Source organism: Anomaloglossus baeobatrachus, chromosome 5 (genome assembly GCF_048569485.1).
Source record: "Anomaloglossus baeobatrachus isolate aAnoBae1 chromosome 5, aAnoBae1.hap1, whole genome shotgun sequence".
NCBI classification, from domain to species: Eukaryota; Metazoa; Chordata; class Amphibia; order Anura; family Aromobatidae; genus Anomaloglossus; species Anomaloglossus baeobatrachus.
The window spans coordinates 167,424,496-167,441,812 of NC_134357.1; the positions used below are offsets into that span (position 1 = coordinate 167,424,496).

General features: G+C 47.9%; 1 protein-coding gene across 1 annotated transcript in view; it reads left to right on the forward strand.

Moving 5' to 3' along the window:
• The window catches only part of LOC142309831 (elastase-1-like), a 104,843-nt gene extending 87,815 nt beyond the window's left edge, over nucleotides 1–17,028 (forward strand). Inside the window, exon 6 of the mRNA XM_075347292.1 lies at nucleotides 16,849–17,028. Within this exon, the coding sequence (XP_075203407.1) occupies nucleotides 16,849–17,028 (180 nt within the window). The remainder of the gene's footprint in view (nucleotides 1–16,848) is intronic.
• Nucleotides 17,029–17,317: the final 289 nt, after the last annotated feature.

Here is a 17,317-nt window from a genome sequence, read left to right on the forward strand (position 1 = left end):
CTGCAGCCTTGTGAGTTTTACACGTTCTTATCATAGCATTTTTGTATGCAAGGTGTCGATTCGTATTGAATTGATGATGCCCTACAATTTTTTAATTCACTTTTTTCCTCTATCTCGTTCCGTTTTCGAGAAAAAAAATGCTGGTGTTTTCCACCAGGTGGCACTATAGGTGGTTTAATTGCGTAGCACATGGCTACTTTACTATACCTAGACACCACTTCTATTCCTATAGCTGCCGCCGTTCATAAGTTAATGGCGGTGGACAGGATACGGGTGAACACACTGTATACATAAATATATTGTAATTGTTGTATGACTCTCCAAAATTATTTATTATAAATGTACCTAATGAAACTGATTTTTATGGTATAAAAAAACATGTCATGATCTTTACCATATGAGCAGATCAATATGGGCTTAAATAATATAGTGGTGCTTGAAAAACTCTAGATGCTGTTTTGATTTGTGTAATAATACTGTGCAAGGCAGTTGTGTGAGGAAATAATACTGTGCAAGGTGGCCATGTGGAGACATACTACAGTGCATATGGTCTGCGTGGTGACATGATATTGTACGAGGGGGCTGTCTGGGGACTTCATTCTGTGTATGGGGCTGTTTGGAGACATAATACTCTGCAAGGCGCTGTGTGGACACATAACATTGTGCAACGGGGCTGTGTGGACACATATTACAGTGCAAATGGTCTGTGTGGGGACATAATTCTGTGCAACTGGGCTGTCTTGGGACATCATTCTGCATGGGGCACTTTATGGTTACATAATACTGTGCAAGGTGGCTGTATGCAGCATAATACTGTGCAAGATGGCTGTGTGGGGACATAACACTGTGCAAAAGGGTTGTATGGGAAAATAATATTGTGCAAGGGGGCTGAGTAGGTACATTATACTGTGCATGAGGGTTGTATGGGGACATTCTGCACATGGGGCTGTGTGGAGATATAATACACTGCAAAGGGGTTGTGTGGCAACATAATACTGTGCAAGGGAGCTGTGTGGACACATAATACACTGCAAATGGTCTGTGTGGGGACATAATTCTGTGGAAGTGGGCTGTGTGTGGACATGACACTGTGCAACGGGGCTGTGTGGGGATATAACACTGTGCAAGGGAGCTGTGTGAGGACATCATACTGTGTAAATGGGTTGTATGGAGACATAATTCTGTGCAAGGGGGCTATGTTAGGACATCATTCTGTGTGTGATGCTGTGTGTGGACATGACACTGTGCAAGGGGGCTACGTGGGGACATAACACTTTAATAGGGCTGTGTGGGGACATAGTACTGTGCAAGGGAGCTGTATCGGAAGATAATACTGTGCAGAGGGGCTGTGTGAGGACATAACACTGTGCAAGAGGACTGTGTGGGGACATAATACTATGCAACGGGGCTGTTTGGCGACATCATACTGTACATGGGGACTATGAGAGGACATACCAATGTAGAAGGGGGCTGTGTAGGGACATCATACTGCGCATGGGGGCTGTGTGGGAGGATATAATATGTATGGGACTGTATGAGGCCATAATACTGTAAAAGGGAACTGTGTGATGACATACAAATCTGCAGGAGGGCTGTGTGGGGACATAATAAGGTACAAGGGGTATGTGGGGTAACATAATTCAGTATAAGGGTGTTGTGAATGTCATCCGAGTGGGTGCTGGTGTGGAGCTCCCAATGGGGCCAGGAATGGTAATGAAGCTGAAGTCTGAATCTGTGACCCAGACAGGTGTTGGAGTTAATTGGGAATCCAGGAAATCCTATTGCAAATCAGCCTAGTGTATTTAGGAGAGCATTTTCTGGCTGTCGGCTGACGGTGATAATGCTTCTGTTATGGCCAGGTGGACGGGCAGACCCAGGAGGTGGATCCACTGGGCCGAACTCCTTGATGATGGTAAGGGGTCCGGTAGCTGGAGCACTACAGGTAGCAGGACAGTCCGTGCACAAGAGTATAATGGAGAAGTCCTTGGGACCACGGAGTCACTGATGGTAGTCCGGGTGACGGAGCTCAGGTTCGGAAGCCGAGATGATGTCAGGCGGAGTCCGGAACCGTTGGAGCGAGATGACGGGTCACCGCAGGGATCAGAGGTGGTACGGACTGTCAGGATGGCAGATAGACAGCGTTCGGGGTTCGGGATTTTGGCAGGACCGGATGGCAAGGCAGGATCGGCTCTAGAAGAAAGAGAGGTGAGTATCTCACAGGAACACAAGGAGACCTGACTCCTAGCTTGGGAAACACGAAGAACAGGCCCCGCCCACTTGGACACTAAACCCCTTTATACCCTGTACCTGTGTGCTTCATTTCCTGTCAGTGGACGCTGGCCCTTTAAGAAAGGGTAAATGACCGCGCGCCCTAATGCGCATGCGCGCGGCCCGGGTGCCAGAAGCCAGAGCAGGAAGCGTTGTGGAGGAAGCAGCAGAGCCAGGCTGGGGCTGAGAAGCCGACGGGCGCCGGGAGCGGGGACCAGGACGCCTGGGAAGCGCAGGCAATGGAGGCTGGAGAGCGGGGAGCGGCGGGGACCGGACCGAAGAACCGGGGAACGAGGCAGGGGAGCCGGGGAGCGTGGCAGGTGAGCCGGGGAGCAGAGCAGGGGACCTGGGGAGCGTGACAGTACCCCCCCCCACGCCCACCTCCCCGCAACCGGGACAGGAAGGCACGGATCAGAGGAGTACCCACATTCTCCCGGGGCTCCCAGGACCTATCTTCAGGACCATACCCTGCCCAGTCTACCAGGAAGAACTGTCGGCCCCGTACGGTCTTCATGGCCACGATATCCCTTACCGCATAGATGTCGTCATCGGCAATAGGAGGAGGAGCCGAACTGGCAGCAGCGGAGAAGGGACCAAGGACAACCGGCTTGAGCAGGGAGACGTGGAAGGAGTTGGGGATTCTCATCGTGGCTGGGAGCTGCAGCTTGTAGGAAACCTCATTGATCTTGCTGAGGACTTTAAACGGCCCGATGTAGCGAGGACCCAGCTTGTAGGATGGTAGCTTCAATCGGACGTACTTGGAAGCAAGCCAGACGAGATCTCCAGGAGAGAAACACGGAGGGTCCAGACGTCTCTTGTCTGCGTGTCTCTTCATCTGCAGGGAGGCACGTGCAAGGGACGCCTTAACAGAGTCCTAAATGGTTGTAAAATCACGGGCTACAGCATCAGCAGCAGGGACATCCGAGGAAGAGGATACAGGCAATGGGACGGAAGGCTGAAGTCCGTAAACGACATGGAAGGGAGAGCTGGAGGAGGACTCACTGACGTGGTGGTTATGGGAGAATTCAGCCCAAGGAAGAAGCGTGGACCAGTCGTCATGATGGGCGTTGACGTAGTGACGTAAGAAGGAGGTCAAGATCTGATTGACCCGTTCCACTTGGCCGTTCGACTGAGGATGGTAGGCTGAAGAAAAGTCCAGAGTCACTCCCAGATGTTTGCAGAGAGCCCTCCAGAAGCGGGAGGTGAACTGAGTTCCTCTGTCGGACACAATGTGTGATGGAAAGCCATGCAAGCGGAAGATGTGATGTATATAGGCGTCCGCGAGTTCCTGGGCAGAGGGCAGTCCTGCCTTAGGGACGAAATGAGCCATTTTAGAGAATCGATCCACCACGACCCATATGACTGAGTGTCCGGAGGACAATGGCAAGTCCGTAATAAAGTCCATCGCAATGTGTTGCCACGGAACTGAGGGTATAGGTAGAGGCAGAAGACGGCCATATGGCAGGTGTTTGGGCGTCTTGTTCCTGGCACAAGAGGAGCAGGCAGAGACAAAAGAAGCGACGTCCGTGCGAAGGGATGGCCACCAGTAATGACGTACAATCGCACTCCATGTTCTCTTCTGACCAGCATGACCGGCTGTTTTCGAGGCATGGCCCCAGTGTAACACTTTTTTCCTGTCAGTCTCAGAGACATAGGTCTTCCCGGGCGGTATCTGGGCCAAGGTGACAGGAGCCACCGGAATGATTTTACTAGGACAGATGATGGGTTGGGATGTCTCCTCCTCCTGCTCCATGGGCATGAAAGACCTGGACAAGGCATCAGCGCGTACATTCTTGTCCGCAGGTCGGAAATGGAGCTGGAAATCGAATCTGGCAAAGAACAAGGACCACCTGGCTTGCCGTGGGTTCAGTCGCTGAGCAGACCGCAGGTATTCCAGGTTCTTGTGGTCCGTGTAAATAATAACGGGATACACTGCTCCTTCCAGAAGGTAGCGCCATTCCTCCAGAGCCAGTTTGACTGCCAATAGCTCTCGGTCACCGATGGTGTAGTTGCGTTCAGGCGCTGAGAAGCTCTTGGAGAAAAAAACGCAAGTCACCATCTTCCCGGAGGAGGACTTCTGCATGAGCACTGCTCCGGCTCCCGAGGAGGAGGCATCCACCTCCAAGGTGAACTGGCGGTTTAACTCCGGACGGTGGAGTACAGGAGAGGAGGCAAATGCTCGCTTCAGAGAGCCAAACGCGGCGTCGGCCGCAGGTGACCAGTCCTTTGGATTAGCCCCCTTCTTGGTCAAGGCGGAGAGAGGAGCAGTCAGAGCTGAGAAGTGAGGGATGAACTGGCGGTAGTAGTTGGCGAATCCCAGAAAGCGTTGGTTTGCCTTCAGTCCAGAAGGAGGAGGCCATTTGAGAATGGAGGAGACCTTCTTTGGATCCATCTGCAGTCCGGTATCGGAGATGATGTAACCCAGGAAGGGGAGAGAAGACTGCTTAAAGACACACTTCTCGTACTTGGCGTACAGACGATTCTCTCTCAGTCTTTGTAGAACCAGCTGCACGTTCTCTCTGTGGGTCTGGAGGTCCGGAGAGAAGACAAGGATATCATCCAGATATACCACCACACAGACGTAGAGAAGGTCCCGGAAAACGTCGTTCACCAATTCTTGAAAGACTGCTGGTGCGTTACACAGGCCGAAGGGCATCACGCAGTATTCATAGTGCCCATCGCGAGTATTAAACGTGGTCTTCCATTCGTCCCCAGAGCGGATGCGGACCAGGTTGTAGGCACCCCGAAGATCCAACTTGGTGAACACACGAGCTCTTCTAAGCCGATCAAACAATTCGGGGATGAGCGGCAGGGGGTATTTATTTTTCACGGTGATTTGGTTCAATCCCCGGTAGTCTATACATGGGCGTAAGTCGCCTTCTTTCTTCTTAACAAAGAAGAAGCCTGCTCCAGCAGGAGAGGAGGATCTCCGAATGAATCCCCTTGCCAGGCTCTCTGTGATGTAAGTAGACATGGCCCTTGTTTCGGCTGGAGACAATGGATATATCCGTCCTCGCGGTGGTGTGGTTCCCGGGAGCAGGTCGATGGCACAATCGTAAGGACGATGTGGCGGAAGTACCTCTGACTCCTTTTTATCAAAGATGTCCGCGAAGGACCAATAGGCCGAGGGCAGTCCCGGTAGGGACTCTGGAACCGGAGGTCGTCGGATGGGTTGTATGGTCTTCAGACAGTTCTCATGGCAAGAAGAGCCCCATCGGGTGATTTCACCAGTGCCCCAGCTGACTGATGGTTCGTGTGTCCGTAACCAGGGAAGTCCCAGCAGGATTTGATGGGACATGTGTGGGAGGACGTAGAGAGCGATGTTCTCGGTGTGCAGGGCACCGATACGCAGTTCGACCGGCCTGGTGATCCAGGAGATGGTGTCAGAAAGGGGTCTCCCATCCACGGAGGCAATCACGAGGGGTTTGTCGAGTGGAGTAACAGGCACCTGGTACTTGTCCACCGTGGCCTGCTGGATGAAATTGCCTGCTGCCCCAGAATCGAGGTACACCTCAGCCGTGAACCGCGTCTCTCCCGTTGTCACTTGCACAGTCCACGTAACTGGGTCTGAGAGAGTCCCAGAACCTAGGGTGGCCTCTCCTACCAACCCTAGGCTTTGGAGTTTCCCGGCCTCTCTGGACAGGAGCGTAGCAGGTGTGTGCCCTCTCCGCAGTAGAAGCAGAGGCCCTTGGCGAGCCGCTCTGCTCGGCGTTGTTCAGACTGCCGCACACGGTCGATCTGCATGGGCTCGTGGACGGAGACACCAGATGCCGTTGACTGAAGTACGGCGGGCTTCTGCGGAGGAGAGGAATGCCGTACCGGACGTCTCTCACGGGACACTTCTTTGGATCGCTCCTGAAAGCGAATGTCCATTCGAGTCGCTAGGGTAATCAGGGCATCCAGGGTGGACGGTATGTCACGACCAGCCAGCTCATCTTTAATTCGACCCGAGAGTCCTTCCCAGAAGGCGGCGGTTAGGGCCTCGTTGTTCCACCCGAGTTCCGAAGCCAAGGTGCGAAAACGGATGGCGTATTGACCCACCGTCAGAGTCCCCTGACGTAACCGGAGAAGAGATGAAGCAGACGCGGAGGCGCGTCCGGGCTCGTCAAAGGTGCCACGAAATGCCTGCAGGAACTCCTGGATGTTCGTGGTCACAGGATCCTCCCTTTCCCACAAGGGGTTCATCCACGCAAGTGCCTCACCCTCTAGATGGGACATGATGAAGGCGACCTTGGCTTGGTCGGAGGCAAACAAATGTGGCAGCTGCGTGAAATGGAGGGAGCATTGGTTTATGAATCCCCTGCAGGTCTTGGGATCTCCGGCGTACCGGGGTGGTGAGGCCAAACGAAGTCTGGAAGCATCCAAAGAGGCTGCCACGGGAGCTGGAGCCGTGGATTGTCTAGTGGAAGCCCGAGATGCTGAAGATGTAACCGACGCTTGTAGCGTGTTCAGGCGGGCGTCCACAGAAGACATGAATTGCAGCATGCGGGTCTGAGTCTCACGCTGGCGTGTGAGTTCCTCCTGTAAGGCTGCTAGTGCTTCGGCGGGATCCATGGCCTGTTCTTACTGTTATGGCCAGGTGGACGGGCAGACCCAGGAGGTGGATCCACTGGGCCGAACTCCTTGATGATGGTAAGGGGTCCGGTAGCTGGAGCACTACAGGTAGCAGGACAGTCCGTGCACAAGAGTATAATGGAGAAGTCCTTGGGACCACGGAGTCACTGATGGTAGTCCGGGTGACGGAGCTCAGGTTCGGAAGCCGAGATGATGTCAGGCGGAGTCCGGAACCGTTGGAGCGAGATGACGGGTCACCGCAGGGATCAGAGGTGGTACGGACTGTCAGGATGGCAGATAGACAGCGTTCGGGGTTCGGGATTTCGGCAGGACCGGATGGCAAGGCAGGATCGGCTCTAGAAGAAAGAGAGGTGAGTATCTCACAGGAACACAAGGAGACCTGACTCCTAGCTTGGGAAACACGAAGAACAGGCCCCGCCCACTTGGACACTAAACCCCTTTATACCCTGTACCTGTGTGCTTCATTTCCTGTCAGTGGACGCTGGCCCTTTAAGAAAGGGTCAATGACCGCGCGCGCGCCCTAATGCGCATGCGCGCGGCTTGGGTGCCAGAAGCCAGAGCAGGAAGCGTTGTGGAGGAAGCAGCAGAGCCAGGCTGGGGCTGAGAAGCCGACGGGCGCCGGGAGCGGGGACCAGGACGCCTGGGAAGCGCAGGCAATGGAGGCTGGAGAGCGGGCAGCGGCGGGGACCGGACCGAAGAACCGGGGAACGAGGCAGGGGAGCCGGGGAGCGTGGCAGGTGAGCCGGGGAGCAGAGCAGGGGACCCGGGGAGCGTGACAGCTTCCTGCCTTCTTCTGAAGATGTCTGGGAGTTTTCCCTTAAGTTTCTCCCATTTTTTCTGTGCCTGAATCTACTTCAGATAAGTTTGCTAGTTTCTGTATTTAATTGCTGAAATTGCACTTAAGGTTGTTTCTGCTTATTCCATTTCGTTCTGTGTTTGGTTTCTTGTATGTGAGAATCTGCCTTTCTGCTTCTGTGAGCAGGTCAGTTCCTCCAGGAAGAAATGGAGTTTCTCCCTGTTCTGATTTGGATTATTGGCACTTTAGAATAATATTTGTTCTGTGATTTTGCTCCTTCCCATTACATCTGCAGTTCTGTCTAAAGTGTCTAGCACAAGAGTAACTGATATAGTGGGGAAGAGACCATGTGGTCTCAATATTTTTTATTATCAGGAGTTTGGTATGTTTTGCAGGGTTTTTTGCTGGCCGCAATCAGTTATTTGTCCTGTCCTGTCGTATCTAGTAAATCGGGCCTTACCTTTGCTAATCTATATTTTCTATCTGTGTATTGTGATTTCTTACATCACCGTTGTTGTATGTTGGGAGCTTGCTATTTCTTTGGGGACTGCTCCAAGGCAAATTAGGATTCCTCATTTCTATCTTTGAGGTGTAGCAAGTTTCTCCGGCAGTGACGAGGTGTCTAGGTGTGTTAGCAACATTCCACTGCTACTTCTAGTGTTGTCTGATAGATAGGGGATTGCGGTCAGCTCAGTCAGTTCCAACTACTCTTATGGTTTTGTTTTTTCTTGATTAATGGAATTTTTTGTGATCGTCCATATAATGTAAGGAAGCTGTGTTGTTGTGAATGTTAGTTATGTTTTGGCTGCTGGGAGGCTCCCTCTGGTGGCCAGGAATGGTTTGGACTTGGACCAGGTGTGTTGTGCAGTGGGTGTTTCCTTTGCTAACTCTCTGCTTATTTAAATCCTGGACTGATTGCAGGCTGTTGCCGGATGTCAGTTGTTCTTTGTATCTCCAGCCTGCTTAATCCTGCTCTACACCACATCTTCCCCAGATAAGTGCTTGCTCTTTATTTATTGTCTGGTTCTTTTGTTTATCTGGGTTTGTCATTTGCTGTGGTTGTTTCAGTTTATTTGCTTGCAGGGATTTTCCCCCTTAGTGGATTGTTGAGGAACTCCCTGCAGTTCTGTGTGGAGTATAGCTCCTTTGGGTCCATGTGTTTGTGGCTTGTTGACTTTGTTATGATTCTTGTTTTCTGTTCATTGGTATGACAAGGGCACCTGGTATAGGACGGAGTTCAGATCGAGTGATCTGAGGGCCTTTTTGTACTATCAGGAAGTTGGTATTTTGCAGGATTTTTCTCTGGCCACCATCAGTCCCTTTCCTGTCCTTTCCTATTTTAGTCAGCGGGGGCCTCACCTTTTGCTAATCCTGTCATCTACCTGTGTATTGTGTTTTTCCTATATCACCGCAGTCTTTGAATGTGGAGGGCTAGCTATTCTTGTCTATTTTCTGAGGCAGAGAGTTATTCATCTTTCCTACCTTTAGGATAGTTAGTTCTCCGGCTGGGTTCGCGGTGCACAGGATGTTAGTCACCCCTCGGCTACTTCTAGTTGTGATGGTTAGTAAGGGGATGGCGGCCAGATTAGTTGCCAATGCTCTGTCACCTTTTGCCAATGATTTGTGGTGGTCTTCCATGGTTCCAGATCATAACACTGTGTGGTGACATAATACTATGCAACGGCGCTGTTTAGGGACATCATACTGTACATTGGGACTATGGGAGGACATACTACTGTGGTAGGGGGCTGTGTAGGGACATTACAATGCGCATGGAGGCTGTGTGGGAGGATATAATATGTATGGGGCTCTGTGAGGCCATAATACTGTAAAAGGTAACTGTGTGATGACATAGAACTCTGAAGGAGGGCTGTGTGGGGACATAATACGGTACAAGGGGTCTGTGGGGGAACATAATTCAGCATAGAGGGTTGTGTGGGGATATAATGTAAGGGAGCTGTGTGATGACAAAATGCTGATCAAGTGAGCTATGTGTAAACATAATACTGTGCATGGAGGTTGTGTGAGGACATAATAATCTGCAAGGGAGCTGTGTGGGGATATGACACTGTGGAAAAGGGCTTCATGGGGACATAATATTGTGCAAGAGGGCTGTTTTAGGACATAATACTGTGTAAGATGGCTAGATGGGGTTAAAAATAGTGCATGGGGGCTGTGTGGGGGCATAATAATGTGCAAGAGGGCTTTGTGAGGACATTATTCTGCAAGCAAAACTGTGTGGGAATATTTTTCTGCACATTGAGCTGTGTAGGGACATAAAACTGTACAAGAGATGTGTCAGAACATAACACTGTGGAAGAGGGCTATGTGGGGAAATAATACTCTTCAAAGAGCTGTGTGGGAACATAATATTGTGCAAGGGGCTGTCTGGAGACATAATTCTTTGCAAGACAGTTAGGTAGGGAAATAATACTATGCAAGGTATCTGTGTGGAGACATACTAGCGTGCAAATGGGTCTGTGTAGGGATATAATTCTGTGTAAGGGGGCTGTGCAGGGACACAATACTATGCAAAGGAGGATATGTGTGGGAATACAGTGGGGAACGTAAATATTTGATACCCTGCCAATTCTGCAAGTTTTCCCACCTACAAAGAATGGAGAGGTCTGTAACTTTTATTGTAAGTACACTTCAATTTGTCAGTCAGAATAAAAAAATCCAGAAAAATCACATTGTATTATTATTAAATAATTAACTTGCATTTTATTGCATGAAATAAGTATTTGATCACCTACCAACCAGCAAGAATTCTGGCTCTCACAGACCTGTTATTTTTTTCTTTAAGAAGCCACCTAATCTGCATTCATTATCTGTATTAATTGTACTTGTTTGAACTCATTACCTGCATAAAAGACACCTGTCTACACACTCAATCAATCACACTCCAACCTTTCCACCATAGCCAAGCCAAAGCGCTAACGACACCAGAGACAAAATTGTAGACCTGTAGAAGGCTGGGATGTCCTATAGGACAATAGCCAAGAAGCTTGGTGAGAAGGAAATAACTGTTGTTGAAATTATTAAAAAATTGAAGAATCATAAGATGATGGTCAATTTTACTCAGTCTGGGGTTCCATGCAAGATCTCACCTCGTGGGGTAAGGATGATTCTGAGAATGTCAGGAATCAGCGCAGAACTACATGGCAGGACCTGGTCAATGACCTGAAGAGAGCCGGGACCAAAGTCCCAAAGATTACAGTTAGTATCACACTATGCCATCATGGATTAAAATCCTACAATGAACGCCAGGTCCCCCTGCTCATGCCAGCACATGTCCAGTCCTATTTGAAGTTCGCCAATCACCATCTGGATGATCCAGAGGAGGCATGAGAGAAGGTCCTGTGGTCAGATCTTTTTGGTATCAACTTCACTCTCCATGTTTGGCGGAAGAATAAGAATGAGTACAACCCCAGGAACACCATTCCAACCATGAAGCACGCGAGTGGAAATGACTCGCCCACCCCAGGGCTATGGGACACCCGTTGCCGGGCCGGACTAGTCCGGGGGTCGTCAGTGGTGGCGGGGCCCGGCTCCGTGGCCCTGGTGGGTGTCAATTAAATATGGCTGGTGAATAAAGTTTATGGTTGTCGTGACGCCACCTGTGGTTTGCGGCTATTAAGCCGCCGCTGCTGTGTGAGGCCTCCGGGGTGATGATATGGCAGCAATGGTGGTACTGCTCCCCACAGGTGGAGCGGTGCCCCGGGGACACTGTTGGTGCTCGTGAGAGTCTATGGTGTTGTGTGGATAACACGGTGCAGGGCCGACAGGCAATGAAAGAAACAGGCACAAACAACAGTCTCTTTACCTTCTCCTCTTTTACTTCACAAACTGTTAGTCCTGGGAGACCGTTACAGGTAGTAGAGGGCTCCGGCCGGCCTGGAAGTAACTGAGATGTCGTTTTGGCCAGATGAGTATGAGGCCTACTCCTGTTCTTTTCCTTACTGTGATAGGACCCTGCTTTCTGAATTTAGCAATGGCCCTCTTGCTGCTGGGACCGGTGGTATGTCCCTTTCCCTCTGTGGTAGGCCGCGCAGGCCCTCTCTGGTGCTTCTCTGCTGGAGTCCACACCGGGCCCTGATGATGCAGCTGTACCTTCGGGCTGTTTATGGGCCAGGTGCTTGCAGCTCTCCTGCCCTTCGGATTCGGCTACCAGGGAGTATTTTAGGCCCTGGTGGCCACAGACTCCGATGTCCGAGTCTCTTCTGTGCCTCTCTGCTCCTCCTGCTTCACTGGGCCAAGCTGCTCCAGCTCTAGGCCCCAGTTCCACAGGACAGCACACTCGGCGTCTGCACTCTCTGCTTTCTCCTACGGACTGAACACTAACTCCTCCCTCAGGTCAGACTTAAGGAATGCTCCCTGGAACTCCAGGTTCAGAGCTCCCCCTGCTTGCCTGAGGGAGAACTGCGTTGGATGTTAAACTTACTGGCCAATAGACTCCCCCAATTACCTCCAGGCTCAGCATCACTCTTGGAGGGGCAATGCTGTTGTGGCGACCAGGTTCTGGGGCGCCACAGAAACATCATACTTTGGGAGCGATTTTCTGTAAAGGTGACATGACGACTGCATTGTATTAAAAGGAGGATGGATGGGATCATGTATTGCAAGATTTTGGCCAACAACCTACTTCACTCAGTAAGAGCATTAAAGATGGGTCATGGCTGGGTCTTCCAACATGCCATTGACCAGAAATACACAGCCAAGCCAACTAAGGAGAGGCTGCATAAGAAGCATTTCAAAGTCCTGGAGTGGCTTAGCCAATCTTCAAACCTGAAACCAATAGAAAATCTTTGGAGGGAGCTGATACTCAAGGTTGCCCAGTGACAGCCCTGAAACCTGAAAGATCTGGAGAACATCTGTATAGATGCAGAAGTTTGTGTGTAAACTTGGTCAAGAACTACAGGAAATGTCTGACCTCTGTAATTGCAAACAAAGGATTCTGTACCAAATATTAAGTTCTGTTTTTCTATTACATCAAATATTTATTTCATGCAATAAAATGCAAATTAATTATTTATAAATCATGCAATGTAATTTTCTAGATTTTTTGGGGGGATTCAAATCACAGTTGAAGTGTACCTATAATAAAAACTACAGACCTCTCCATTCTTTGTAGGTGGGAAAACTTGCAAAATTGGCAGTGTGGGGACATACAGTAATTCTGTGCAAGGGGGCTGTGTTGGGCCATCATTCTGCATGTAGGGCTGTGTAGGGACATAATACTGTTCAAATAGACTGTGTGGGACATAACACTGTGCAATAGGGCTGTTTGGGGACATAATACTGTGCAAGGGGGTGTATGAGATCATAATACCATGCAAAGGTGCTTTTTGGTGACATGACACTGCAAGTGGGCTGTGTGAGGGATATTACTATGTAGGGGGCTATCTGAAGCCATAATACTGTGCAAAGAAGCTGTGTGACTACATAAAACTGTTCAGGAGGGCAGTGTGCGGACATAGTACTGTGCAAGAGGGATGTGTGGGGACAAAATACTGTGCAAGAGGACTGTGTGCGGACATCATTCTACATGAGGAGCTATGGTCAATCTCACCGCTCTCTGTTGCCTCCACCCCCGACGCTGGATGTCAGCACAGTGCGCATGATCAGAAGTACCAAACTTCTAGTCATGCGTACTATGTAACTGGGTGTACGCATCCTATCTTCAAACTGGTGTAGTACGCATGACCAGATGTCCGTGGATATTGTGATCTTGCACACTGAGCCGAAAACAAGCGGTGGCAGTGGAGGTGAGCGCTACCATGCCTCTGATGCTGTGCACTCATTAGCATGTTAGGGGTGTGCTAACATGCTAAGGGGGCTGACTAGTCAAGGAAAGTAACGCCCTTGTGACTAGTCCCTGGCCTCATTAGCATATCATAAAAGATCTTTAGAAATACTTTTTCTAAAGATCTCTTTATCTATGCTACTAGATACAGGGACAGTTTGACAGGGATTAGTGATATGCACCCAGAACTAGTCAGGGCTCTGCGTGCATGTTGCATCTGACAGGTTCCCTTAAACAGTATGTGCACAGGCTGCATTCTTGATTTGACAAAAAAAATGCACCCTCTGGCAGACTTTGACAACTGTAAAACTGCTTTTGAAAAAAAAACACAGTAAAAATGCATGCGTTTCGGATGCATTTTGGACAGTGCGCTTTTTAAAGGAGAAAAAAAAAGGATAGGATAGGATATTTGATAGATAACTAGAATAGATAGAAAATTAGACAGAAAGAATAGATAGAAAGGATAGATAGATAGATAGATAGATAGATAGATAGATAGAAATAACAGAATAGCTCAATAAATGGATAGCTAGCTTGGCCAGCTGTTTTTTAAAAAATGTTTAGGGGTAAAAAAATCCGTTTTTCATATCTAGCACAGGAACAGCAGCAGCTGCAGGCTGCAACCCTTTGCTGGTTATCAAAAATAGAGGGGATCCCAAGCTTTTTTTTAATTATTTGATTTAAAAAAAAAAAAAAAAAAAAAAGACATGGGGTCCCTCTCATTTTTCTAAAACCCGCCAAGGTGTACAGCAGACAACTGGGGGCTGATATTATTAGGGTAGGAAGGGCCATCGTTATTTTGCCTGTTTATAGGCTTAAGAAGAAGCTAACGTTTAACCAACACTGCAGCACAGATATTTTCAATAGCAGCCCAATTTACTCCATTGTCATGCAGTTTGCAACAAACTGTGGGGTGTTTTTCTTCCTGTTATTTATTTTGAAAATGTAAAATTTTTGGCTAAACAACATTTTATTGGAAAAATATTTAATTGGTCGGCCTCATATATTAACTCCTCATGATCTGCTTCGGATACGTTGGCCATAAAGTGTTAGACAAGTAAGACAGGTCTTTCATTAGAGGTCCAACTGCACCCACACTGCTTCTTGAAACAAAATGTTCAGATTGCAAATGTTTGTGGAATTCTTAAAACTTGTAGTTTACACCTCACATTTTTTTTAAATATTTTATTATATCTTTTCTTGGAACAACACTGAAAATATGACACTTTGATACAATGTTAGTTAGTGTACAGCTTGTTTCTTGTACAACAGTGCAAATTTGGTGTCCTCCGAATAATTCAAAACAAAGCTATTAATGTCTAAGCCGCTGGTCAAAAAAGTGAATACACCCCTATTGAAAATTTGCAAATTGTACCCAATTAGCCATTTTCCCTCCCTGATGTCATGTGACTCATTAGTGTTACAAGGTCTCAGCTAAATGAAGAACAGGTGTTTTAAATTTGGTGTCCTACACTAGTCACTAGAATATGAGCATGACACCTCATGGCACAGAATTCTCTAAGGATCTGATAAAATAATAATGGCCTAGGCTATAAGAAAATTGCCAACACCCTGAAACTGAACTTCAGAACAGTGGACAAGACCATACAGTGGTTCAACAAGACAGGTTTCATTCAGAGCAGGCCTCGCCATAGTCGATCAAAGAAGGTGAGTGCACGTGCTCAACATCATATCTAGAAGCTGTCTTTTCAAAATAGATGTATGAGTGCTGAAAGTATTACTGCAGGAGTTAAAAGGGTAGGGGTCAGCATGTCAGTGCTTAAACCACATGCCGCACACTGCATGAAATGGGTATACATGGCTGTTGTCCCAGAAGGAAGCCTTTTCTAATGATGATGCACAAGAAAGATTACTGGAAACATGTCCTGTGGTCTAATGATATCAAGATAAACTTATTTTGTTCAGATGGTGTCAAGCACGTGGGGGGCAACCAGGTGAGGAGTACAAAGACAAGTGTGTCTTGCCTACAGTCAAGCATGGTGGTGGGAGTGTCAAGTTTGGGGCTGCATGAGTGCTGCCAGCTGTGGAGAGCTACAGTTCATTGAGGGAACCATGAATGCCAACATGTACTGTGACAAACTGAAGCAGAGCATGATCCCCTCCCTTTGAGAAACAGGGCAGTATTCCAACCTGATAATGACCCCAAACACACCTGCAAGACAACCACTGCCTTGCTAAAGAAACTGGGGGTAAAGCTGCTGGACTGGCCAAGCATGTCTCCTGACCTAAACACTATTAAGCATCTGTGGGACATCCGCAAATGCAAGGTGGAGGAGTGCAAGGTCTCTAACATCCAAAAGTTCAGTGATGTCGTCATGGAGGAGTGGAAGAGAATACCAGTGGCAACATCTTAAGCTCTAGGGCTCTATGCCACAGTCTGGGAAGACGGCTGCAAAGAGGACTCCATTACCCACAGCTATACTCTTACCCTAAAGCCTACAGATGCAAATAAGTCCCCTATGCCTGTGGATACTAACATATCATATGTGATCATATCTATCTACTATAAACTTAAGGGACCACGAGCCACAAAACTCTCCCAATATAAAAAGGACAACATTTAATAATTATTTATTTGCTAATACGGGCAAGGACTTGCATCTTGCAACTATTATATCCATTTTCCTGGGTGGAGTCCGTAACCACTTCTATACCAAAAAACCCTTAATAAGGAGAGAAAAAGAGAGAAAAAAATTCCCTCTGTGATATTACTTCTTCTATGTTTGGAGTGTGACTTGGTATGAAGAAGGCCCAGTCTCGGCCGAAACGTCCCTTAGTCCCTCCCACCCACTTTATTCATAAATAAAGAAACTTTTTTGCACGATAAAGAATCTGTTGACTTCCTTTTACTAATACCTCATGCTGATGAGAGTGCAGTGTTTTGAATGTACAGTTTAGAGTCCGGACCTTGGTCCTCTCACTAGCACCTCAATACCACCTCTAATAGTGCAGTGTTCACACCATACATATTTTGACAAGAGAGTTAATGCAGTGATTAAAAATAATGGCTACACAAAATATTGACACTTTGGGCACAATTTGGCCATTTTCACTTAGGGGTGTACTCACTTTTGTTGCCAGTGGAATAAACATTAATGGTTGTCTGTTGAGTTATTTTGAGGGCACACCAACTTTACACTGTTATACAAGCTATACACTGCCTATTTAACATTGCATCAAAGTGTCATATCTTCAGTGTTATCCCATGAAAAGATATAATAAAATATTTTCAAAAATGTGAAGGGTGTATTCACTATTGTGATATACTGTTTCTTTATATATTTTGAGGGTTTTTATATATTTTGAGGGTTTTTATTTTTTCTGTATACAATTATCATAACATGCAAAAGCATACATGACATGAGGACTTTGTTGTCTACAGGGTGACTCAGGAGGGCCTCTTGTATGTCAAAATGGAAGAGAAAGATGGGAAGTCCATGGTATCGTCAGCTTTGGACCCATAGGTTGCACAGTAGAGAACAAACCAAGTGTCTTCACTAGGACTTCGACATATATTCCTTGGATTGAGGCTACAAGGATTCGTGATTTCTTCTTACACTAATAGAAGGAGAAGAAACTTAATTTGGCATCTATTCATATATTGAATTGTAAAAGGGATTTAGTCTTACCAAATGAAACACCTTGTATGTAAACCATCTTCAGCAATGTTCAAGTTGTAGTTGTTTGTGGTATGAAAGATACTTGTAGAAAAAATGGATAAGTTCAACGTCCGGTTTTTATGCAGAGAGGGGGAGTTGGAGGCTTTGGCCCAGCATGGGGGATGGTTTTTCTGGTCCCAAAATCTTATGGGGCCACTAAATTTCACCCAGATCCCTGATTACCTCTTCTTC